This window comes from Bufo bufo, chromosome 7 (assembly GCF_905171765.1).
Source record: "Bufo bufo chromosome 7, aBufBuf1.1, whole genome shotgun sequence".
Taxonomy (NCBI): Eukaryota; Metazoa; Chordata; class Amphibia; order Anura; family Bufonidae; genus Bufo; species Bufo bufo.
In genome coordinates this window covers 141,644,396-141,671,683 of record NC_053395.1, presented here as the reverse complement: position 1 = coordinate 141,671,683, position 27,288 = coordinate 141,644,396, and the positions used below count along the sequence as shown (strand labels likewise).

Below are 27,288 nucleotides of genomic sequence, written 5' to 3'. Positions count from 1 at the left end.
CAGAAACCTGAGGATCAGCCTTGGATTTCTGCTGCGGTTTCCTCTCAATGTAATTCAGAGTGAGTGGACAGTGCAGGAGGCAGAGGGAGGTGAACAAGTGGCTGATAAGTGGGGAAAGAGGCATTTTTCTTCTAAGGGCCCCTTTACATATACTTGGACACTAGGACACTCCCCTTAATCTTTAAATTCAGGTGTTTCATTCAGTCCCGTTGCCAGAGGTGTATAAAGACAAGCACCTAGCCATGCATTCTGCCTTTACAGACATTTGTGAAAGGTCTTCTAAGGAGCTCACTGAGCATGGTCCTGTAATAGGATGCCACCAGTGCAACAAGTCCAAACCTTTAACATTAGCACAAAAACGGGGCTGTGTCGGGAGCTTCATGGCATGGGTTTCCATTGCCAACCAACTACACACAACCAGTCCAGATGCCAAGAACCACATGAAGAGGTGTAAATCGCACTGGAGCAGTGAAAGTGTCCTGAATCTCGCTTCTCTCTCTGGCAGTCTGATGGACGAGCCTGGGTTTGTCGAATTCTCAGGAAGAAAACGATTCCTTCATCTCTTGAGGTGTGATGGCATGATCATCTTCACAATGCACCTCTTCTCCACTGTCGTGTTTTTTTTTGACTTCTCAAGCTCAAGTAACTTTTCTGTTGTCCTGGAGAAGAGGACCTGTCACCTCCTCTGACATCTGTCTTAGTAACTACACGAATTCCCCATCTAATAGCAATTATGGAGCATCTATACTTATGGCTCTGTCTTGTGCCATTCAACTGTTATTGCTACTAGACAGTTAGGAATGACTTGTCAGCAGGTTGCAGTAAAGGTACAGATGGGTGTTACCAGTTGGGGTGTGTCCCTGCACAGTCTGACACCGGCAGCACCGATTGGACAGAGTCAGACACGCCACCTTCTGGTAACGCCCAGCTGGCAATTTATTTGTAAACTTCTAGCAGAAATATTAATAGATTCTCCAGAACTGGTATTACCTGGAGAATGCATGTACTTACTAAAAAACAGACCTGTCAGGAGAGGTGACGAAAAGGAAATGTCCTTCCAGGCACTAATACCCTCACACAGTCTAAGATGGTAAATTTTTTGTTTTTCAAAACTTTTTTAGTGTCCAGTTTTCATTTGCTTCAGTCGCTGCAAATCAAGTAATCACTTATTTTTATTTTTTTGCTTCTATTATTGATTTATTTGAAAAATATAAAGTTTTGGGGCACTGTAAAAAGTGCCTATGGTTTCAGCTAATGCAGATTGTGTATTTTGTGATGGAAAGTGATTCATTACTTCCCTATACATTTTATCAATTCTGTGTATCAATGTCCGCCATGTTTAATAATTGCTCAGTCAATTAACCGCCTCCGGCCCGCCTAACGCATGATTGAGTTCCGGAGGCGGTCAATTAATTTCTCCTAGACGCATATACGCGTCATCTCGCGAGAGGCGAGATTTCCTGTGAACGAGCGCACACAGGCGCGCGTTCACAGGATCGGCAGGTAAACGAGTGGAACTGCAGCCTGCCAGCGGCGATCGTTTGCTGGCAGGCTGTAGATGCGAATTTTTTAAAGGTATATTAGACGCTGTTTTGATAACAGCGTCTAATATACCTGCTACCTGGTCCTCTGGTGGTCCCTTTTGCTTGGATCGACCACCAGAGGACACAGGCAGCTCTGTAAGTAGCACCAAACACCACTACACTACACCCCCCCCCTGTCACTTATTAACCCCTGATAACCCCATATAGACTCCCTGATCACCCCCCTGTCATTGATCACCCCCCTGTAAGGCTCCATTCAGACGTCCGTATGTGTTTTGCGGATCCGCAAAACACGGACACCGCCGATCCGCAAAACACGGACTCCGGCAATGTGCTTTCCGCATTTTGCGGATCCGCACATTGCCAGAACTATGTAGAAAATGCCTTTTCTTGTCCGCAATTGCGGACAAGAATAGGACATGTTCTATAGGCTCTACAAAAAACGCAGTGTTCGCCCGATCAGGCCTGATCTTGTGCGCACAAGTCCGCCCCACCGCAGTGACAGAATTATTTTTTTCTGATCACTGCAAAAACACCGTAAAATCGCTGTGGCGCTATAAAAAGATCACTTTTGAGGGGCATGGCGAGTTCATAGAATATTTTTTTTTTTGTCACAAGTTAGCGGAAATAGATTTTTTAGTTTTGTTTTTTTCTTACAAAGTCTCATATTCCACTAACTTGTGACAAAAAATAAAATCTCACATGAACTCCCCATACCCCTCACGGAATCCAAATGCGTAAATTTTTTTTAGACATTTATATTCCAGACTTCTTCTCACGCTGTAGGGCCCCTAAAATGCGTGGGAGCAGTATAAATACCCCGAAAGTGACCCCATTTCGGAAAGAAGACACCCCAAGGTATTCGCTGAGGGGCATATTGAGTCCATGAAAAATTGAACTTTTTGTCACAAGTTAGCGGAAAGGGAGACTTTGTGAGAAAAAACAAAAAAAAATCAAGTTAGTGGAATACGAGACTTTGTAAGAAAAAAAAATCAAAAAAAGAAAATCATCATTTTCCGCCAACTTGTGCCAAAAAAAGAAAAATTCTAGGAACTCGCCATGCCCCTCACGGAATACCTTGGGGTGTCTTCTTTCCAAAATGGGGTCACTTGTGGGGTATTTATACTGCCCTGGAATTTTAGGGGACCTAAAGCGTGAGAAGTAATTTGGAATCCAAATGCGTAAAAAATGCCCTGTGAAATCCTAAAGGTGCTCTTTAGAATTTGGGCACCTAGGCTGCAAAAAAGTGTCACACATGTGCTATTGCCGTACTCAGAAGAAGTTGGGCAATGTGTTTTGGGGTGTATTTTTACATATACCCATGCTGGGTGAGAGAAATATCTCTCTAAAATGACAACTTTGTATAAAAAAAATGGGAAAAGTTGACTTTTAGAGAGATATTTCTCTCACCCAGCATGGGTATATGTAAAAATACACCCCAAAACACATTGCCCTACTACTTCTGAGTACGGGGATACCACATGTGTGACACTTTTTTGCAGCCTAGGTGCCCAAAGGGGACCAAATTCTAAAGAGCAGGATTTCACAGGGCATTTTTTAGGCATTTGGATTCCAGACTTCTTCTCACGCTTTAGGTCCCCTAAAATGCCAGGGCAGTATAAATACCCCACAAGTGACCCCATTTTGGAAAGAAGACACCCCAAGGTATTTCGAGATGGGCATAGTGAGTTCATGGAAGTTTTTATTTTTTGTCACAAGTTAGTGGAATATGAGACTTTGTAAGAAAAAAAAAAAAAATCATCATTTTCCGCTAACTTGTGACAAAAAATAAAAACTTCCATGAACTCACAAAGCCCATCAGCGAATACCTTAGGGTGTCTACTTTCCGAAATGGGGTCATTTGTGGGGTGTTTTTACTGTCTGGGCATTGTAGAACCTCAGGAAACATGACAGGTGCTCAGAAAGTCAGAGCTGCTTCAAAATGCGGAAATTCACATTTTTGTACCATAGTTTGTAAACGCTATAACTTGCGCAAACCAATAAATATAACTTATTGCATTTTGTTTTTTTATAAAACACATGTAGAACAATAAATTTGGAGAAAAATTTATATAGAAATGTAGTTTTATTTGAAAAATTTTACAACTGAAAGTGAAAAATTTCATTTTTTTGCAAAAATTTTGGTCAATTTCGATTAATAACAAAAAAAATTAAAAATGCCAGCAGCAACGAAATACCACCAAATGAAAGCTCTATTAGTGAGAAGAAAAGGAGGTAAAATTCATTTGGGTGGTAAGTTGCATGACCGAGCAATAAACCGTGAAAGTAGGGTAGGTCAGAAGTGTAAAAAGTGGTCTGGTCATTAAGGGGGTTTAAGCACTGGGGGCTGAGGTGGTTAATGTGAGCTTAAAATAAAGTAAAATTGTGACAACTTTGCACCCACACAGTCATTGCTCAATAACACATGAGGAACTTGCTGCAGTCATTCCGGGCTGGAGCGTGCACTTGCCTTTGGGGAAGCCCTTTTTTATGCAGTCTTTTTTCTTTTCTCTGTGGTTTTTTTATTTTTATTTTTTTTGTGTACTGGAAACAAGTTTTTTTTTAGGCATGAAATAGTACAAATGCTAGGCTTTGTAGTGAGTGTCATATTTCATTATAGACTTTAAAATAACACCTGGCGATATAAGGCTACTTTCACACTTGCGTTAGGAGCGGATCCGTCTGGTGTCTGCACAGACGGATCCGCTCCTATAATGCAAACGCTTGGATCCGTTCAGAACGGATCCGTTTGCATAACCATGAACAAAAAAAAAAAAAATTTTTTTTTTTTTTTTTTTTGTTCATGATAATGCAAACGGATCCGTTTTGACTTTACATTGAAAGTCAATGGGGGACGGATCCGTTTGAAAATTGAGCCATATTGTGTCAACTTCAAACGGATCCGTCCCCATTGACTTACATTGTAATTCTGGACGGATCCGTTTGCCTCCGCACGGCCAGGCGGACACCTGAACGCTGCAAGCTGCGTTCAGGTGTCCGTCTGCTGAGCGGAGCGGAGGACAAACGCTGCCAGACTGATGCATTCTGAGCGGATCCGCCTCCACTCAGAATGCATTAGGACTGGACGGATCCGTTCGGGGCCGCTTGTGAGAGCCTTCAAACGGAGCTCACAAGCGGACACCCGAACGCTAGTGTGAAAGTAGCCTAATAAAGATAAAAAAAGTAAAAACACTGCAAACAAAAGACTGCAAAAACCGCAAAACACCAAAGACGACTGTGTGAAGCCAGTCTTATGTTAGTCAGTTGTGGATAGCGGTGCGGCTTTCTACTGCACCACGACTGTGGTATATGTAGCGAGCGTGGTCACCAGTGTAAAGGCATGGAAGGCTAGGGAGAAGGGGACATCGGAGCAAGCTGGAGGGAGGAGGAAAGTGGAGCTTAGACCTGAAAGGGGTTTCAATTAATATTCAGCATTTAAAAACGTGTTACTTTTTAAAATTTACTTTCTGTTGCAAAAATGATCCATTTGCGAGAGATTCTCTTCACTTCATTATAATAGTTTATAATCTGCCTAGTACTGTGCGTGTCCACCCTCTAAGGGTACATTCACACTTGCGTTGCTGGATTCCGGCAGACAGTTCCGTCGCCAGAACTGCCTGCCGGATCCGGCAATCTGTATGCAAATGGAAACCATTTGTAGACTGATCCGGATGCGGATCTGTCTCACAAATGCATTGCAATACCGGATCCGTCTCTCTGGTGTCATCCGAAAAAACGGATCCGGTATTTATTTATTTTTTACATTTTTAAAGGTATGCGCAGGCCGGAAGAACGGCTCCGTCAGTGCGGCAATTTTAATGCTGTATCCGGCACTAATACGTTCCAATAGAAAACAAATCCGGCATTCTGGCAAGTGTTCAGGATTTTGGGCCGGAGAGAAAAATGAAGCATGCTGCAGTTTTTTTTTTTCTCCGTCCAAATACCGTAAAAGGACTGAACTGAAGACATCCTGAACGGATTGCTCTCCATTTAGAATGCATTAGGATAAAACAGAGTTTTTCTTCTGGTATTGAGCCCCTAGGATGGAACTCAATACCGGAAAACTTTGACGCAAGCGTGAAAGTACCCTAAGGTGGTAGCTATGACAGTTAGGGCATGTTCGCACGCAATTTGCGATCCACAGCACGGGCTTCACACGTTAGTGTGAAGGAGCCCTTACTGACAGAGAGAGAGCTGCAGCAGAAAGGGCACGTCCACTCAGCTGCCAGCCTGAAGGGAATCTGGCAGAGAATGGGGAGATCTCTGGATCCATGTGTTTTACATCAATCATGGCATAACCCCTTTAATTATCAATGAATCAACCAAGCCTGCGACTACTGCAGTGACTTATGAATGACTAGCTAACAATTCTTGTATCCGCTCCTCAGCATTTTTCCACTCATCGCTTTTTATGCTTTGGAGCTGACAATAATAGGAAAATAATTGGACTAATCTGTCTGCTGTGCTAAATGCTGTAGTCAGAAAGAGTAACAGATTTTATTTTATTTAGTGTGTGTTGTGTTTTTTTTATTCAGAATACGTACAACAAGACTAAGGCCTGTTTCACATTTGCAGTAAACAGACCTGGCAGGCTGTTCCGGCCTGAACCGAAACTGGACTGGGCATTCACATGGCGGTATGTGTTTTGTGGTCCACAAACTGCGGATTGGCAAAACATAGATACTGGCTGCGTGCAGACCTATTGACTTCAATGTGTCATTGTGTTGCGGCAAAATATAGGACATGTCCTCTCTTTGGCGGCACAGATGCTTGTATGTGGAAGCGCATAGAAAGGCTTTTGTATCCATGCGGCCGCTCCGCAAAAGATAGGACATGTCCAATGCTTCACTTCAACATGTGGGCTACGGACACGTTGAAGTCAATGATGCGGCGCACACACATCTGGTATCTGTGTTTTGCTGAGCCGCAGTTTGGGGACCACAAAACACACTGCCGTGTGAATGCCCCCTAAGTGTTCAGTTTCCCTGCAGCGCCACTGTAGGGGATATTGGGCGTTACACAATGTCCGCTCAAATCAGTGGATTATGTGTGTCATGCTGTAAGGAGAGGACCCCACCTATATCGGAGGTGTATAGAAATTGGTTTATGGGTAGGCTGTTATTGTTTTGTTATTTAGGCCTCGTACCGTATGGCTGGAAATATGTTGCACTGTAATCAGATTCCCAGTACCCGCTCCCTAAGGCAGTCCCTGACCTTGTCCCCGCTCCCTAAGGCAGTCCCTGACCTTGTCCCCGCTCCCTAAGGCAGTCCCTGACCTTGTCCCCGCTCCCTAAGGCAGTCCCTGACCTTGTCCCCGCTCCCTAAGGCAGTCCCTGACCTTGTCCCCGCTCCCTAAGGCTGTCCCTGACCTTGTCCCCGCTCCCTAAGGCTGTCCCTGACCTTGTCCCCGCTCCCTAAGGCTGTCCCTGACCTTGTCCCCGCTCCCTAAGGCTGTCCCTGACCTTGTCCCCGCTCCCTAAGGCTGTCCCTGACCTTGTCCCCGCTCCCTAAGGCTGTCCCTGACCTTGTCCCCGCTCCCTAAGGCTGTCCCTGACCTTGTCCCCGCTCCCTAAGGCTGTCCCTGACCTTGTCCCCGCTCCCTAAGGCTGTCCCTGACCTTGTCCCCGCTCGTTATTGCCCACATTAAAGTACGTGACTCAAAGATGGATGATATTCCAGGCAAGAGAGTGAAATCCACTGCATCATTGTCCCTTGTGTTAAAAAGTGTGCTCAGATTGTAATGTAGCGGGTCCCATATTTTCTACAGCAGGATCAACATGTGTTTCACCTGCTTCAGTAAAAATACTGTAGAATCGGCGCACACGCGAGTTATGCCTGTGACCGAACACTGCCGCATCTGTCTTCAGCCTTTTTTGGTTTCTTCTCATTTTATTTCCAGGTTTTTGTGTCCATTGAAGGCCGTTGTTCAATGTTCATGTGTCAGTCGCATCTTCAGTAACGACCGCGGCTCATCCGAGCCAAACTTACAGCTATATTATTCTGTCTGACCACAGGATGAGATTGCAGTAATGTCTGTCCAAGCGTCATAGACGCCTGTTCAGGCCATTTTTCTCTCTGAAAAAAGTCTGTCGTACCATCGCGCATACTTTTTTTTCCAGGATCGGAAAGTGTTGTGTACCTTGTTTTTCCATCCTGCAAACTCCAGTAAAAAAAAATTATAATATTTTTTTTTTATAATGGAACTCTATGGTGACGGATGCCACAGTATGGCACCTGTCTGAGGCATCCGTTAATGTACACTTTTTTTGGGGGTTCGTTAAATGTGTGACAGAAATGTGATGTGAGCCCATCCTAACTGACAGGAGCAGAGTTGAACAGGCCCCATTCACTATGATGGAGTCCGTTCGGTGTCCTTTCTTTTTACCAGACAAAAGTCCTGCATGCGAGACTTTTTTGTCCGGTCTTTTTGACAGACTCTGCCCCGAGCTGAGCCTCCAACGCAGATGTGAGCAAGTGTAGGCCCACGTAGTATGTATCTGAATTACTGCAAATTTCATACTCCTTCTCTGGTAAAAATTCTCCTCAAAATTGGTAAAAGGAGTATTTTTACTCTTCTGGGAAAAAAATGTAGTAGGACCTCTGACCACAGGTCTACTGTCTGTACTGAAATCATCATGGTCAGGCAGCATCATAAATCACCATGAGGATGTAAGTTTGGGACAAATAAACAGTGACCGTTCCAGGAGAAGCGGCCAAAGTATGGAGCGTCGGACCGCACACAGGGGCCTGACACCAGCACCAGCTGAGATTTTACAATCACAGTTTCTGAAGATACAGCTTTTGGATGACATTTCATCCCACAACTTATGTAACTTTTCCAGTTATGACTGGCTTATGGGGAATTTTTCTTGGCCCTTAGGGCTCATTCAGACTGGCCCCAAAAATGCGGACCCCTTTTTTTTTTTTTTTGCAGACAGCCTGGATTGCATTCCGACTTTTTGCGGACCCGTAGACTTCAATGGGGCCACGTCCTGATTTTCACTGACAAGTATATGTTTTATTTGTTTTGCGGAGACGTAGAACAGAAGAAACGGGCGCCATAGAAGAATAGGTCTGCATCTAATCCGCCAACAAACGGATCCACATTTTTGCGGACAGCATACGGCTGTCTGAATGAGCCCTTAGAGTTCAGATTTTGTGACTGGGCTAGACAGACCCTCGAAGAAAGTATTCCAATAGATAGTGAGCATCTTTTAGTGATATTTAAACGCAGTAGTATTGTGCGTAGTCTAGACATCAAACCATACGGAAGAAAGAATTTCTGTGGAAAATAGCTATTGTTTTTAGAAAAGTATTTTTTCAGGTGGCGTTGGTTGTACTTACACGTCTCCAGTTAAAATGCAGCTTTTACAAGTTTTTTGTTTTGTAAAACTGCATAAAAGGCAGTCTGTGTGTGACTGTACCCTATAAGCCTCATCCACATGTCAGTGTTTCACGGACGTGTGCTGTACGTGTTCTCCACGGGCAGCACACGTCCCCATTCATTTTAATGTGTGTATTCAGACATCTGCGTTTTAGCACGGTCTGTGGGCCTGTATGTTCTATTTTGTCCGTGTTCACGGATCCATCATGTCCATTATAGTCTATGGGTCCGTGAAAACCACAGATGCAACACGGATGCCATCTGTGTTGCATCCGTGTTTCACGGATGATTAGGAAGAAATGCTTTTAAAAAAAATTTCAGCTGTTCAGTGTCAGTGAAACACGGATAGCAAAAAACGGACACACGGACCCAACACAGATCCTTCACGAACAGCTTCATGGATGCGTCTTTGAGCACGGAAATGGACATGTGAATGAGACTTTAGGCTGCTTGTACATGGGTGACGGATGTCTTGTAGAAATTCCACACAAACTTCGGTGCGGATTTCTATGCCTTTATGCACCAAAAACTCCATGTGTTACTTTCGGTATTTGGGCCGGATTTGATGCGGCTTTGCCTTTAGATCTCACCCTTGCATTGAAAAGAGTGAAATCCGCAAAAAATAATAAAAAATTGAAAGGTACATTTCTGCATGGAAGGAAATAGGAAAGTACACAAGTGAATCGTTCCGCGATCCGTGATGCGGAATGCACACGACCGGTGCCCGTGTATTGCAGACGTAATAACGCCACGGGGGGCACACGGTTGTGTGCAGGTAGCCTTAGGCTTCAGCTGTCGGACAGTTATGGCCGCTGTTTCAGTGCTCAGTAATGTTGGTCAGCGCTGGAATGCTCTTTTTATTTTTTTTTATATCCAAAATCCTATGATTTTGCAGTAGAGTTGCAGGCCAGGATTCTGTATTAAGACCTCATAACGGCATGTGAAGAGATGCAAACCTCAGCTCCATGTGCTTTGTTTGAGCTTTTAAAACTAAAGGCACACAGACCCATAGAAGTCAATGGGGCTGTTTACACATCATGTTTCTTTTTTTTCACGGATCTGACCCGTGTTTATGTAAGTTCACTATTTGGCACTTAATCTAGTCCTTGCTGACATTCTGTGCTGTTTTCTATATTTCATAAGCCATGCCTGCTGGTAAGGCAGATATTCTGTGCTGTCTGCACAGAGGTCCAGTCCATAAGATGGCCGCTGATGGAGGGTCATGTGACCAGACACCTCCCTCAGCCGTCGCTGCACCTGTACTAAACTCCCAGCAGGGCAGGTGCAGAGTATTTAAAGGGAACCTGTCATCAGCTTTATGTTGACCTCACTGAGGGCAGTATTAAGTACTGACAGAAATGCTGATGTCAGCGGTGTGTCACTCATCAGCTAAAAGTAAGTGGTTGCTGAGAACCAGCATCATAATCATGGCAGCTCAGGCTGGGAAAGAGTCACGGCCACCTGAGAAGAGTCCTGGTTATTCATGATCTCCCGCACTCTCCAACCACTTGCCGATGATTGGCAGTTCTCTCCTAGAGAGAAGGGGAGAAAACTAGGTAGAAGCCTCTCCGTCATCAGCAGGAGAGCAGGAATTCATGAATAACCAGGACTCTTCTCAGGTGGCTGGGACTCTTTTCCAGGCCCAGTCTGCAAGGATTGTGATGTTGGTTCTCGGCAACCACTTACTTTTAGCTGATGAGTGACAGACCGGTGAAATCATCTCACCTGTCTCTACTTTATACTGCCGTTAGTATGGGCAGCACAAAGTTGTTGACAGGTTCCCTTTAAAAGGAGGAGGCTAGTGTCTGGTCACATGACCCTCCACCAGCAGCCATTTTATGGACAGGACTTCCATAACCAAAAGACTTGGCAAACAAGGGGGCATACCTTATGACATATAGCAAACGGCACATAATTTCAATAAAGGGTATATTAGTAAGTGCCATATAGTCATCTTATACATTGATCAACTGTAATCAGAAAGTGGGCATACCTTCTCTTGATGACCGGATTGGGAAGCCTACGGGTAGAGTCAGTCGTGGCCACTATGGGATTGTAGAAAAGAGCAACAATTCAGCCGTTGATTTTTGTGTCTTGTTTTTAGGCATTTACCATGTGGTATAAATGGCACACGGTCTGCGCCAGCTCCTAGCCTGAATGGCATCTGATGAATATTAGCGGTTCAGCCCTGGAATACAGGATGCAGCAGCTGATTGGCTGATCTCTTGACCTCACATGCTCCGCTTAGTTGTACAGAATATGATTGGTCACAGTCATTATTGCAGCTCCATCTTTTAAGATGCTGCCACACTGTTCTTGGTGTGCATTTAAAAAAAATAAAAAATAAAAAAATAATAACGCATCCTACATAAAACGACAGCCTTGCGCTACCTTTGCAATTTTGTTGCATTTTTAACTTCTAGTTGTTTTAGCACATGCATTTCTAAGGCCTCTTCCACATCTGCACTTTGCTGTCTGGTTTTGAGACCCGGCAGAGGATCTCAAAACCGGAGGAAAATGCTTCAGTTTTGTCCCCATTCATTGTCAATGGGAACAAAATGCGTTTCATTCAGGTTTGCTGCATTCCCATGCTGAACACACAACTGCTGTAAGCAAACTGAAGAAGCCGGATCCGGCACCAAAAACCCTGTAAGTCAATGGTGCCGGATCCGTTTTTTCTTCTGACACTGCGGCCATTGACTTACAATGTTTTAGTGCCATTCTGAACTACTGCAGCCGGTTGTATTATAAGAACGGAAGCGTTTTGCGGTGGTTTTGAGATCCCATGCCGGATCTCTAAACAGGACAGCAAAAACGCAGATGTGAAAGTAACCTTATGTGTTTTACTACAGTAAAGTGTGTACCCCCTCTAATTTCTTGGGCAGCAGGGTGGCTCAGTGGTTAGCACTGGGGCCTTGCAGCTCTGGAGTCCTAGGTTCGAATCCGACCAAGGACAACCTCTACATGGACTTTGTGTTTGTGTGGGTTTCCTCTGGTTTCCTCCCACACCCTAAAGACAAACTGATGGGGAACTTAGATTGTGAGCCCCATAAGGGACAGTTGGATGCTAATTTCTGTAAAGCGCAGAATATAGTAGCGCTATATAAGTGCACAAAATAAATAATAAATACATTTCAAAAAATGCAATTGCAAATTTTCAGTTTAGAAACGGCATAAAAAAATCACAATGTACACCAACACTAGTGTTTTTTCAAACAGACCAGAGGAAAACAATGGATATCTGTGAGCATGCTCTGATTTGCAAAAAAAACTAAGTGAAGAAAAACACATTTAATAATTGCCATAGATTTTAGGTGTTTTTTTTAATCTGCTGCTTTGTCACTTTTTTTATTTTTCGTAATTGCGAACAGTGGTACATATATAAAAGCTAGAATGTAACTGAAAACATAATACAGTAATGCTGATTACACCTCTCATATTGGTGACAGGTGCGCTTACATTCAGCTGGTGCAACTAGAGGGCTCTGCATCCACATTGTGGTAAATGCTGATGTTTAATCTTCTGAAACCAAGACACAGCTCTTAGAAAAGTCTCTTGACCACAAAACCATGACCGATACCCCAAAACATGTAATTATTTCGTCTCTTGGAGCCTTCTGCTACAATGTCATATGCATTTCCTTTATACTGCAGCTTAGAATGCAATCATGGATTTAAAAATAAAAGTGCCCCCATGTATGCATATGGCCTCATATAACTTCTTGCTACCCACAAGGTATATAAACCAAGTGACTTTTGTATACTTTGTGTTTGTTTAGTCTGCAGATAAGCAAAGAGCTCTAGAAGAAACCAAAGCCTATACGACCCAGTCCTTAGCTAGTGTGGCTTATCTCATCAACACCTTAGCCAACAATGTCCTTCAGATGCTGGATATTCAAGCTTCTCAACTCAGGAGGATGGAGTCCTCGATCAATCACATATCACAGGTGAGATCACAACTGAATCTTGTTTCTAGAAATTATTTTAGATTTTCCATTAATTATACTCCTGATAGACGTATTGACTCAATTTTTTTGAACTGAGCCTTGATACACAAGGCAAAATGTCCCCTTTTAAAATGTCTCTTTCTAAGACTTCATTCAAACAACTGTTTTTGGTCTGCGTCTGATACTCATTTTTTGCTATTATATCACTTGTGTATGGCATTTTTAGCAGTTTTCCTGTGTGCATGCAGAATATCTAGTTCTGAATATGCAGTTCTCTCAGGCGTGGTGGATGGAGACTAGCTGTCATCCACTGCACTCAAAGTAGAGGAGTATCTCCTCCCAACTCTCTCACAGTCACTCAGAAGCGGCCCCAGGATAATAGAGGACATTACAGAGAAATACTGACCTGTATTTTTGTGAATACATCACTTGTGCTGAGCTATAACCTTCCTAATGTAGCTGTGCATTCTCTATTTGTGCCTGTCTCTTCAGCTTCTGCTCACTACTCTCCTCTCCATAGACTTGCATTGACATGTGTAATATGATCCTCCTACAGAAATGATCCGTCCTGGATAGAAAAAGCAGTTTTTCAAAGGGAAATGCAATTGGAGAATGGGTGGTGGTGGTAGTAAACAGCTAATAATAGGAGAACTAGCTATTTCTCACTGATAAAACATATTACAAAGTTTCTTGTGGTTGCAGGTACTATTGATTTTATGCAAAGTTGTGTGAAAATGTATTGACCATTTAACCACTTCCTGGCTGTCCATAAACTATAAACATCCTGGGGTTCAGGATTTATCTTTCAATGGACGTTTTAGAACGTTCATTCAGAGATCGCAGCTGTACGCTAATTGTGCAGCTGCAGATCGGGGGGCCCTCTGTCAGTGACAGCAGGGTACTCCATAGAGAAGGCAGGTGCTGTTCCTCTGTGTCCCTGCCTTCTAGATCACTGTATACACAGCGCTGAACAAGTGCTGTGTATACAGCTAAGAAAGCGATATCCTGCTTCCTGTACCAGCCCGGCTGTCGGGTCGTCCTGAGACCACGATCAGCCTTGCAGTGAGGCTGTAAAGCATAGTATATTACTGTACAGCCTCTCAGTGGGTTGTATTCCCCCCTGTAACTGTTTACAACCACAAATGGGAGTGTTTATGTAACTGCAGAGTCAGGGTAATAAATATTGAGGTTTGTTTTGTTGTTAACCCTTTGATGTGTTACAGAATTTTTTTTATTAAAATGGAAAATCTCCAAAAAACCCTGAAATTTTACGTCCATTTTGTTTTAATTCATATGGAATACTGAAAGGGTTAACAACCTTTCCAAAATCAGTTTTGAATAGTTTGAGGGGTGTAGTTTCGGAAATGAGGTAATTTATGAGTTAATTATTTATAAGTTAATTCAGAACTGAATTGCCCCTTACAAAAGTTGATTTTTGCTAACTTTTCTTGAAAGTTTTTCAAAATTGCTTCTAAAATTCTAAACCTTTTTAACGTTCTAAAAATAAAATAACATTACCAAAATGATGTCAACATAAAGTAGACATATAGTGAATGTTAATTAATAAATATTTTATGAGGTATATCACTATCTGTCTTAAAAGGTACCGGTACGTCATGTGTTGTTCCGATCACCTTGGCTAAATGCGCGGGGGGGGTCCCGTGACCCCCCCCGTGTCGGCGATCGCCGCAAACCTGTGGTTTGCGGCTTTTACCTGGTGTGGCGGCGGTGCCATCGGGTCCCCATGGGGCTGTGGTGGGGGGGACCCGATGGCATGGAAGGCAGCGCGATGCCTTCCTGAGGCATCTGCGCTGGCTTCCGGTGAAGAGCCTGTGAGATCCAGCCCCCTGGATCTCACAGGCCCCGGAAGCTGTATGAGTAACACACACAGAAGTATTGGAATGCATTGTAAAGGAATATGCCCCCAAAAGTTCAAGTCCCAAAGTGGGACAAAAAATAAAGTGAAAAAAAAAGTTGAAAAAATTTAGTTTTTCCCCCAAAAAATTACGTTTCAAGTAAAAATAAACAAAAACGTAATTTTCCCCAAATAAAGTTAAACAAAATTGGTAAAAAATAGGGGAAAAAGTATACCTATTAGGTATCGCCGCGTCCGTATCGACCGGCTCTATAAACATATCACATGACCTAACCCCTCAGATGAACACCGTAAAAAATAAAAACTGTGCTAAATAAACCATTTTTTGTCATCTCATCCCGCAAAAACCATACCCTACCCAAGTTAATCGCCCAAAAACTGAAAACATTATGGCTCTCAGACTATGGAAACACAAAAACATGATTTTTCTTTTTGCTTCAAAAATGAAATCATCGTGTAAAACTTACATAAATAAAATAAAAAAGTATACATATTAGGTATCGCCGCATTCGTGACAACCTGGTCTATAAAAATATCACATGATCTAACCTGTCAGATGAATGTTGTAAATAACAAAAAATAAAAACTGTGCCAAAACAGCTATTTCTTGTTACCTTGCTTTGCAAAAAGTGTAATATAGAGCAACCAAAAATCCATATGTACCCTAAACTAGTACCAACAATACTGCCACCCTATCCAGTAGTTTCTAAAATGGGGCCACTTTTTTGGAGTTTCTACTCTAGGGGTGCATCAGGGGGGCTTCAAATGGGACATGGTGTCAAAAAAAACAGTCCAGCAAAATCTGCCTTCCAAAAACCAGCATTCTCTTGATGAGCTTCAAGAGGTAGTCCCCTGAAATGGTCTTCCAACAGTCTTGAAGGAGTTCCCAGAGATGCTTAGCACTTGTTGGCCTATTTTGCCTTCACTCTGCGGTCCAGCTCACCCCAAACCATCTCGATTGGGTTCAGGTCCGGTGACTGTGGAGGCCAGGTCATCTGGCGCAGCACCCAATCACTCTCCTTCATGGTCAAATAGCCCTTACTTTCAAAGTTTTCCCAATTTTTCGGCTGACTGACTGACCTTCATTTCTTAAAGTAATGATGGCTACTCGTTTTTCTTTACTTAGCTGCTTTTTTCTTGCCATAATACAAATTCTAGCAGTCTATTCAGTAGGACTATCAGCTGTTTATCCACCTGACTTCTCCTCAATGCAACTGATGGTCTCAACCCCATTTATAAGGCAAGAAATCCCACTTATTAAACCTGACAGGGCACACCTGTGAAGTGAAAACCATTTCAGAGGACTACCTCTTGAAGCTCATCAAGAGAATGCCAAGAGTGTGCAAAGCAGTAATCAAAGCAAAAGGTGGCTACTTTGAAGAACCTAGAATATGACATATTTTCAGTTGTTTCACACTTGTTTTTTATGTATATAATTCCACATGTGTTAATTCATAGTTTTGATGCCTTCATAGTCATGAAAATAAAGAAAACTCTTTGAATGAGGAAGTGTGCCCAAACTTTTGGTCTGTACTGTATATACTATAATATTGTACTAGGGTGGTAGGTTTTAGGGTACTTTCACACTTGCGGCAGAGGATTCCGGCAGGCAGTTCCGTCGCCAGAACTGCCTGCCGGATACGGCAATACGGATGCAAACTGATGGCATTTGTCAGACGGATCAGGATCCTGATCCGTCTGACAAATGCATTGAAATGGCGGATTAGTCTTTCCGGTGTCATCCGGAAAAACGGATCCGTCATTTATTTTTTTTCACTTTTTTTTTTTTTCGGTCTGAACATGCGCAGACCTCAATGCCGGATCCGTTTTGCCGGAACACTCGGGTCCGGATCCGGCATTAATACATATCAATGGGAAAAAATGAAGGATACGGCATTCCGACAAGTGTTCCGGAATTTTGGCCGGAGAGAAAACTGCAGCATGCTGCGGTATTATCTCCGTCCTGAAAAGTCTAAAAGACTGAACTGAAGAGAACCTGATACATCCTGAACGGATTGCTCTCCATTCAGAATGCATTAGGATAAAACTGATCAGTTCTTTTCCGGTATTGAGCCCCTAGGACGGAATTCTATGCCGGAAAAGAATGTTCTTTTTCTAATAACTTTAACTTCATTTAATATGTTGTGGTCATGTAATAGATTTTTGTCTTCTGAGGAGCTTAAACAAAGTTGCAATAAATTCCTTTAATTTCTAGACAGTGGATATCCACAAGGAAAAAGTTGCAAGACGAGAAATTGGCATCTTGACAACTAACAAAAACACTTCTAGAACGCACAAAATTATTGCTCCAGCAAATTTGGAGAGGCCTGTTCGCTACATTCGAAAGCCCATTGACTACACGATTCTTGATGACACCGGACATGGAGTTAAGGTATTTGTAAAATTTAGCTATACTGTATCTGATTTGATGAAACTTTTTTGTAATATGTTTTTTATTTTTTTTAATGTTAATTATACTTCACTGTCCTTTTAGAACAGTGCGTTTTTCTTGTAGGTGTTCAGTGATCACAGATCTATATTGGTGGTGGGTTGGGTGTAGATGCATACAGTTATGGGGTCATTTATCAAATTGGTGTAAAGCAGAACTGGCTTAGTTGCCCATAGCAAACAATCAGATTCCACCTTTCATTTTTGATAGCTTCTTTGGAAAATGATTGGTTGCTATGGTTCTACACCAGATTGATAAATTATCCCATTAGTGTCTATATGCTGGCTTTATGGTCTTGGCAGCTAAGGACTAAATAGTTTTGAGCTGTGTGATTTCTGCTGTCTGTGAATGGGAGTATCCCTGTTTATATCCAGAGGCTGGAAAGCCTTTCAGGCCTAATGGAAGGGCCACACCGGGCAGAATTTGTTACGGAGTTTTCTGGAGTTTGGCCGCAGATTTCACCCTTTGCAATGCATTGTAAATGGGGAAATCGGCAGCAACAACGGTTTCAGTCTTGGCTCTGAGATGTTCAGCATTCCTATCATGTCCGTTTTTGTTAATACTTGCATTGTTGATGAACAGTGCTGTAGCACTGATTTTCATTGATAAAGTATACGGAGCAGGCACGTGACCTCAGTGAGTTATGGCCGCCTGCAGCCCGGCCTGCCTGCTAGCGCTTACTACAGGAGACGGAGTGTGACATGTACCGGTAAGTACGGTACAGATGGGGAGCAGGGGGAGCGCAGTTTAGATTTTATGATTAACACCAGATATAATACAGTACATACTGAGCGGCGGGCCAGAGTACAGTGCCTGCACTGCCCGCCGCTCTCCCCGCCTACTACAGACCCTCCTCACTAATACATAGCAGACTGCGATGTAAATTGCCAGCATTCGCCCTAAAAGACGCAGGGGCACTTTCCCCCCACTTTTGGGGGGAGGGGAAAGTGCGTCTTATGGGGTGAAAAATATGGTAAATAGTAAAGAATAGCTGCCATGATAGCGTAGCTAACAGTTTAACCATGTACAGTGTATTTCAACCTGAGAGCCCGGTCCAAAGAATATTTTATTTTTATGCGTTATACATTGGAATGCTTGTATTAAAGGGGTTTTCTGAGATTTGAAGACCTATTCATCAGTATCTGATCGGTGGGGATCGGACACCCAGCACCCCCGACTATCATCATTTTTAGAAGGCACCAACGCTCCTGTGAGCGCCGCAGCCGTCTCTCAGCTCACCAAGCACAGCACCATACATGTATAGCGGCTGTGCTTGGTATCGTACTTCTATGGAGCTGAGCACAGTACCAAGCAGAGCCGCTATACAATGTACGGCGCTGTGCTTGGTGAGCTGCGAGAAGGCCGTGGCGCTCACAGGAGCACCAATGCCTTCTCAAACAGCTGATCAGCGAGTGTGCCAGGTGTCGGACCCCCACGGATCAGATACTGATGACCTATCCTGAGGACAGGTCATCCGTTAAAAAAAATCGCAGAAAACCCCTTAAACAATTGGTCAACCTTGCTTTCATTTAAGCTTTATTCATGTTTTATGACAACAATAAACCTCAGTTACCTTTTTTCTTTACTTTTCCTGTTTGCTTCCTTTGTACATTAAGTGGTTGCTAAGATTTAAGGTAAGACTCAACAGGTGAATTTATATACTCAATGGTCGGCTAGTGCAGAATGAATGAGAGGGTATGGATGGCTTAGAAATGTCTTAACACACCTTCCTTAAAAGTATATCTCCTCCTTTGGGGCCATAGTTGCAGAATGTGACAATTGAGCTTATTCTGTATATAAGCCCTGGGGTTTTCCGGGACACCTTTAATCTATTATATCTTGCCTGCAATAGAAGGTTTTCTATATACATTACCATCTTGATGTTGTGTGGATTGGTTATTGGTATTGGATTGTGGTCCCCAATGCATGGGCAACTTGAATGGGTCCGTGATCCGTCTGTTCCGCAAAAAGAAAGTTCTATTTTTTTGCGGAACGGAAGCCCCGATCGGAAGCACACCGTAGTGCTTCCGTGGGGTTCCGTGTTTCCGTTTTGCACCTCACCGCATCTCCGGGTTTGTAGACCCATTCAAGTGAATAGGTCTACATCCGTGAATGGGTGCCCTGTGTATTACGGAACCGCCGTATGCGGCCCGCAAAACTGCTACGGGAGCAGAATGGCCGTGTGCAAGAGGTCTAGGTATGTTGGAAATTTCATTTGCAGGCAAGATATGATTCATTAAGGTGGGTTGCTGGGTCCCTAAAAACCCCTTTAGCAGTAAATCTATGCTACTACAGACTGAATTTGCTGCATATGAAATGATAATTGCCTGGGACCTGAAAGCCTCAGACAGTATTCCTCCGTGTGTTGAAGCCTAAGTCAGCAGTTCAATCAGAATTGATTGTAAGAAAACCGCTACATGCCGCCAAAGCAATAGAAACCACGTTGGGACACTGGCTGATGCAGTTAGAAGTCAATGTGGTCTGTTAGGTGTCATTGGCACCCTTCCTATGATGATCCTGGAAGTCATGGCACTCATCCAGAAGCTTCTGCTCCTTTAATGCCAGGGGCCAAAATTGGCTTCACTATCAACTCCCAGCACCCTAAAGATCCGAGTTTTATGAGCTGGAACAGATGCCTAATATAGTGTTAATAATCCTGCTATGTGCAAAGTAGCAAAAGTGCAAATAAAGTTTAAAAAAAATCTAAATGAAAAAAAATCTGAGGTTAAAAAAGAAAGGAAATTAAAACAGGTAACATAAAAATTAAATTTCTATTACATCCCACACAAATATTACAGCAAATATACTTTATTAAATATACATACCAGAACATAAAATAATTTACACACATTAGATATCACGACTGTATGATGATTTTGTATACCATAAAAAAATCACTAAACAGCACCAGAACAAATCCCCCCCCCCCCCCCCCCCCCCCCCCATATTTTTACCCCAAAAAATATAAATTAAAGGCTGGCAGTTTTTTTCAGACATTGCACAGTAGTGAATGGAGCAGTGTCTTCCCTGTTCACTTCAGGGCCCCATTCTGTTATTAGAAACGGGACCCACACCTATCTGACATTTATGGCATATCCTAGCAATATCCCATAAATGTCCTAAATGGGAATACTCATTTAAAGGGCTCCTAGTAATGGTAATGTCATGTTGTCACCAGAGCAGTGAGCTGACCTTAAAACGTGTCCAAATAAATCCAGTATCCACATAAAGGGGGTTGGGGGCATTTATTGAGTGGAATTTTTAAAGTCCTTTTTTCAGAAGTCTACATTGATGTCATTTTTGCCACATTTATCAAATGTTGCACTTGGGTAAATTTGGTGTATTTTTAAGTCTGATACTTCTGTCGTGTGCTATTACTGTACTTTTTACACCACCCTTTACTGGTGTAAGGTTGCACAAATTTTTGTGACTTTTTTTGAAATTCACAATTGACAAATCTGGCTTAAATCAGCTCAACAGTCCAAGGGCTCACGCACACGAACATTGCCCTTTTTTCGGTCTGCAAAACACGGATACTGCACATGTGTGTTCCGCACTTTGCAGAACGTAAAGTCTTGCCTTCTATAGAACTGTCCTATCCTTGTCTGTAATTGGCGGGGCTGCGGAACAGACATACAGATACAGACAGCACATGGGTGTGCGGTCTGCATCTTTTGTGGCCCCGTTGAAGTGAAAGGGTCCGCATCCGACCCGCAAAAAATGCGGAACAGATGCGGACCAAAAATATGTCCTAATGCTGAGTTTGCATCATCATTTAGCTTTACGTTCTTCTGATCCATCAGAAGAACAGAAAAAAAACACTGATCCGTTATTTTGACACGAACTGATGCAAGCTGATCACAACGGATGCTCCAAAATAATGGATCCATTTTTTCCTTATTTTTCTGTTCTGATGGATCAGAAGAACGGAAAGCTTACACGGTGATGTCAGTCTAAGGGTTCATTCACACGTCCGCATCCGTTCCGAAATTTTGCGGAACAGGTACGGACCCATTCATTTTTAATGGGGCCGGAATGTGCTGTCCGCATCCGCGGATCCGCACTTCCATTCCGCAAAAAAATAGAACATGTCCTATTCTAGTCCGCAATTGCAGACAAGAAAAATCATTTTCTATGAGACTGTCAGCGATGTGCGGTCTGCAAAATGCAAAACGCACATTGCCGATGTCAGTGTTTTGCGGATCCGCAAAACACATACGGACGTGTGAATGGACCCTTACATTGCCCACTCCCCCCCCCCCCCCCCCCCAAAACTGGAGTGAGTGGTGTAGAAATGCAACCGTTCACAAGAATGTCACGCTAGTAAGCTCAAAGTCCCAAGGCCCTATTTTTCTGCGTTTTAAAGCCAGAACTCCAGAGTGAAGGGCTTAACATTAAATCCTCCACCAAATTTGGCTTTGTGAATAATATGCTGAAAATCTGCCTCAAATAACAAAAAAAAAGTATCTGAAGTCCATGTGTCATTATCATGATGATTGGATTCTACAACAGTAATGTCAGAAAGCCCCGTTCTGTAGGGTCACATGTTACTAATGTTCTCCTCCTATGTTGTGTGCATGCATCCAGCTCAGACTGTCCTAATCATGGCCTAATATGCTGGGGTTTCTGGTGCATCCTGGGCAGGTCTTCATGCTCCATAATACATTGTTGTTGTTTTCTTTCGTTTTTTCCCTTTGGGACATTGTCTGTATGAAGTATATTCAGTATACTGCTTTCCGTCATTGCCACAGTATGCAGAAACTGGTTCTGCTTGCCGACAATTGGCTGGTGTGGGGAGTTTTACAGGCAATGTTCCCTGGGAGAAGGAAGAAAACCGAGGCATGTCATCCAGTCAACCAGAATCCTACTGCCAAGGAGTCGGTGAGCCGTACTTCCGACTGACTCCTTCATAAATGGTTAATAACTAGTAATAACTTTTTATCAGCATCATGTAAATAACCAGCTTACTAAAAACACACAATATATATTAGAGCAAAAACATAAAGAACATAAAATACATTTATTGCAATACAGTTTCTTTGAGCAACTTTATATATTTAAGACATTTTCCGGAGGGTTTTTCCGATTTTCCCGGCCCTGACATTGACTTGCAGGGTAGCTGCCCTAGAGGTGAGAAGATTAGTACAGTATGTAGAAAGCAATAATGTTCAGTAAGTTAGGCCTGTGCTCTTATTATTGGCCCAGTTGTTGCATTTGCCGGACAGATTGAACCTCGAGAGGTCAATAGTGAAAGTTTTCATATTAGTTTTAGTTTTTTAACATGGGTTTTAATGTTTCTTTTTAGCAAAGGCATTACCAAAATACTGTTTATTGCTATCATGGTGTGATTTTAGAGGCTAGCTAGCAGGCCCTGTTCCCATGTCAATCTCACATCTCATGTTACTCTTCTTGTAGTGAAGACCATCCCAAAAAAAAAAAAGTCCCTGTCTGTCTGACTTTCTTTTTTTGATTCATTAAATATTCATGTTTCCTAAGAGGTCATTTTAGTGCATTTTTTTAAAACCACGATGTGCATGGAAAATAACATTCTGTTGCTTGCATCTCCATTTTTCGAGGGTGTCCTGTCCCATAAATTGCCTTTTAAGAGCAAATGTCTTCACATCATCTTCATGTTTCACGCATTTCCATAAAGCAGAATATGTTGTACTGTCATGTGCTACTTTGGCCAAATGCTTTCTACTTTGTACAGGTCAGTACACAGAACATGAAGATGGGAGGTTTGCCACGCACTACACCGCCAACTCAGAAACCACCTAGCCCGCCGATGACTGGCAAAGGGACCCTTGGGTAATTATTTTGTTATACTGCCGTGAGCCCAGAGCACTACACTTTACTTTTCCAAGCACACTAGGAGGTACTTATTTTAACTGTTATTTTATCTAAGTAAGTCTTGTTTCTTTTTTTTTTTTCATCCTACATTCTAAAACATTGATTTTTAGTTTGAAAGAAATCGCCATTGTCTAATACTTTTTTGGTTTTATTGCTAACATTGAAATGCAAATGCATGGCATCATTTTCTTACAAGTAACTCTACCTCATCCATAGTACAAAAGGAAGTACCTGCTTGACAGTGACGTTAAGTGGTAAAGCACGCACACAATGTTAGGTCACTTTAGTGGTACAGCATGCACACTGTTATATAATCATATGCACACTGTTATGTAATCACACGCACACTGTTAGGTCACTTTAGTGGTACAGCATGCACACTGTTATATAATCATATGCACACAGTTATGTAATCACACGCACACTGTTAGGTCACTTTAGTGGTACAGCATGCACACTGTTATATAATCATATGCGCACAGTTATGTAATCACACACACACTGTTAGGTCACTTTAGTGGTACAGCATGCACACTGTTATATAATCATATGCACACAGTTATGTAATCACACGCACACTGTTAGGTCACTTTAGTGGTACAGCATGCACACAGTTATATAATCATATGCACACAGTTATGTAATCACACGCACACTGTTAGGTCACTTTAGTGGTACAGCATGCACACTGTTATATAATCATATGCACACAGTTATGTAATCACACGCACACTGTTAGGTCACTTTAGTGGTACAGCATGCACACAGTTATATAATCATATGCACACAGTTATGTAATCACACGCACACTGTTAGGTCACTTTAGTGGTACAGCATGCACACTGTTGGGGCTCATGCACACGACCATGAAATATGGTCCTTGTGTCTGCCGAACCTCTCGGGCTGACCACAGCTCCTCTGAACTGAACGGACTTTACCTTAGTACTTTATGATGCAGTCAATTCATATCAGATCATAGATCTCTAATACTGAAAACACATATGCGCCTGTGGTATAGATCACTGCAGAAAACTCTTAATACACAAGTGACAGGTTGTGCCACACACAGTGCTACATGCTGTGACCCCTGATAGTAAAGTGCCGCACACAGTGGCTGCACAGAATACTACCACATGCACTCTGAAAGTAAACCATCAAACACACATTGCTCCCTGTAGGAGAGGGGTACACAACCCACGGGCCTCTAGCCGCCCACAGAGCCATGATTTGCGGTCCCCTGTCCTGCTGGACAGAAACATTGTAAGATCAGCTGTGTTTCTACCTGAAGCACCGCCTGGCGCTGGATTACACCTACGCTGTAGCAGGAGAAGGTTGGGTGCCCCTCTGTCAGTGACGACCAGGGAGCCGAGGAGAAGACGGAATCGGTTTATTACCACTTCTGCCTTCTCCTCAGATAGGTGCATAGTGCTCAATGAGCGCTATGCAGTGAATAAAGCAAACGGATAAGGCCTGTTTCACACATCCGGCAGAGGATCTCAAAAACGAGGCCAAAATGGATCAGTTTAGTCCTCATTCATTGTCAATAGGGGAAAAACTGATCAGGATGCATTCCGTTACATTTTGTTGCATTTTTTGACCAGACACAAAACTGCTGTAAGCTGCTGTTTTGTGTCCGGTCTGCGAAACGATCCGGTATGAAAATCAATGTAAGTCAATGGTGCCGGATCCGGCGCCCATTGATTTTCATACGGGATACGGTTTGTTCAGTTTAGATTTAATGCAGATCCTCCGTATGCATCTGTTTCCGGATGTATTAAATGGCACAGATCCGTTTTATTCCACAACACAAGTGGAAAACAGGTCTAAGTCTTGGGGACAGAGGAGTGCAGAGCTGCACGGTCAGTAAATCCTGATCAGCTCTGTCTTGTACAAAAGCTCCCACAGGAGGCTGATTTCTCCTGTAACTGGGGCTTCTTTTGGATGCTCCAGTTACAGTGGAAATAGTGCAAAATACAAAAGAAAAAGTCTGCGTCCCCAAAGGTCTTTCAGTGACCTCTTGGGGCAGAAATTATGCAGCAAAAATATATATAAAAAATATTTTAAAAAATTTAAAAAAATGATGAAATAAAAATTATTTAAAAATACAAATAAAAGTGAAAAATAAAAAAGTCTGTCCCCCCCAAAGGTCTTTTAAAGATCTCTTGGGGGACATATTATGTGGCAAATATATATTATAAAAAAAAAGTAATAAAAAAAATAAAATAGTACAAATAAAAGAAAAAAGAAAAATAATTGCAAATAGACCCCAAAGGTCTTGATCCCTTGGGGGACATATTAAGTTGGAGAAATATATTAACCCCTTCTACCCTGGGCCAGTTTTCACTCTCCTGCCCAGGTAATTATTTTTTTTTTTAAATCTGACGTTTTACTTTGTGGTAACAACTTTGGAAAACTTTTACTTATCCAAGCCATTCTGAGATTGTTCTCTTGTGACTTTGTATTTCATGACGGTCATAAGTTTGATTCAATATATTTCACTTTCATTTATGAAAGAATCCCAAATTTACAAAAAAAAATGTAAATTTCTAATTTGTGATACCTCATAAAATATTTATTATGGGGCAAGGTGACCAAAAAATTGGTTGTTCTGGCACAGTTTTTATTTATTTATTTATTTTTACAGCGTTTACCTGAGTGAAGGTCATGTGATATTTTTTATAGAGCTGGTTATTACGGACGCGGCAATACCTAATATGTATACTTTTTCTTATTTTTTTCACTTTAACATAATAATAATAGCATTTTTGAAACCAAAAAAATCATATTTTAGTATCTCCATAGTCTGGGAGTCATAGTTTTTTTTTGTTTTTTTTGGGCGATTGTCTTAGGTAGGTTCTCATTTTTTTGCAGGATGAGGTGACTGGTACTATTTTGGGGGGCATATGCCTTTTTTGATCACTTTTTTGACAGAGTTTATATATATATTTTTTTACGGTGTTTACTGGATGGGGTGGATCATGTGATTATATTTATAGAGCCGGTCTTACGACACGGCGATACCTAATATGTGTTTTTATTTTTATTATAAAATCAGGGGAAAGGGTAATTTTTCTTTTTTTAATTGAAACATTTTTTTTTCATTATTAAAAACACTTTTTTTTGTTACTTTTTTTATTTTTTATATTTTTTATTTTTTTTATTTTTTTTATTTCTGTCCGACTCTGGATCTTCAACTTCAATCAGGTTGCCTAGGAGACGCAGCCTAGGGCTGGATCTTCTCGGCTTCCATAGATGCCTTGCAATGCATTGGGCAGCCTCTGCAAGTCATCGGGCTGCCTTCTAACCCGACTGGCTCCTTCACTGACCGTAAACCCCTTTCTATGCCGCGGTCTGCGCTGACTGTGGCATAGAAGGGGTTAATCAGCCGGCATCGGCTTTTACAGCGATGCCGGCGGATACCACAGGGGCCCGGCTATCAGTGACTGCCGGGCCCCTTCAGCGATCGGGCGCTCACTGCTCCGGTGCCTGCCCGATTACCATTACCAAAATAGGGAACTAATATTAATAATTTTTTGGTTTCAGTTTGCATATTTAAAGAATAAGAAGCTATAGTTTTAAATAATGCTGACTATGTAAAAATGTTTTGCAGTTTCCCCCAAAAAAGCTAAAAAATAATAATAAAAAGCCCTATGTGCCATAACATTTTTTTGGCCAAAAAGTATTCACAGGTAAATATAAATCTTCTGTTTCTGGGCTAGGCACTTAAAAAAAACATTTTTACTGGGAAATCCCTTTTAAGCCCATGTTTCACTGCCTGATATTTGGCCAATTATCGGGAACAAGTGCTCATTCTTGGTAAGTGGCCTGTGTAATTGTGCCGCTGATCATCGGATAAACGAGCAATCACTCGATTGTTGGCTGATTTGCATATTTTATCAGGATGAAAGCTGTACTGTACGCTAATCGTCAGCACATCTCCCTGTGTAATCGGGGATAGGCTACTGATGATCAATAGAACTAAATGAGGGAGGAACGACTGTGGTAGTGATTGGCCTGTGTAATAGGCCGATGCAAACGAGCGCCGATCAAGGTTTTTTTGTGTTTTTTTTTTTGTGACCCCTTGAAATAGAACAAAGTGACACTGTGGCCCTCAGACCAAAGTAGGTTGAGCACCCTTGCTGTAGATAGTCCTACACACATTTCCCCCTGAGCTAGTGCCTAACTAGTGTGTGCCCACTGAAAATGAACTACCTCACAGTGCCCTCTAAAACAAAATAT

General features: G+C 42.3%; 1 protein-coding gene across 15 annotated transcripts in view; it reads left to right on the top strand.

Annotated features, from left to right (window-relative positions):
- ABI2 (abl interactor 2) overlaps positions 1-27,288 on the top strand; it is a 110,254-nt gene that overhangs the window by 28,026 nt on the left and 54,940 nt on the right. For 8 of the 15 annotated variants that reach the window (XM_040439857.1, XM_040439853.1, XM_040439850.1 and 5 more), the window contains exons 2-5: positions 12,707-12,874; positions 16,966-17,142; positions 18,816-18,833; positions 22,910-23,007. In XM_040439857.1, coding sequence (XP_040295791.1) covers positions 12,707-12,874; positions 16,966-17,142; positions 18,816-18,833; positions 22,910-23,007 — 461 coding nt within the window. The remainder of the gene's footprint in view (positions 1-12,706; positions 12,875-16,965; positions 17,143-18,815; positions 18,834-22,909; positions 23,008-27,288) is intronic. The other 7 variants (XM_040439855.1, XM_040439847.1, XM_040439854.1 and 4 more) reach the window with 1 other exon arrangement.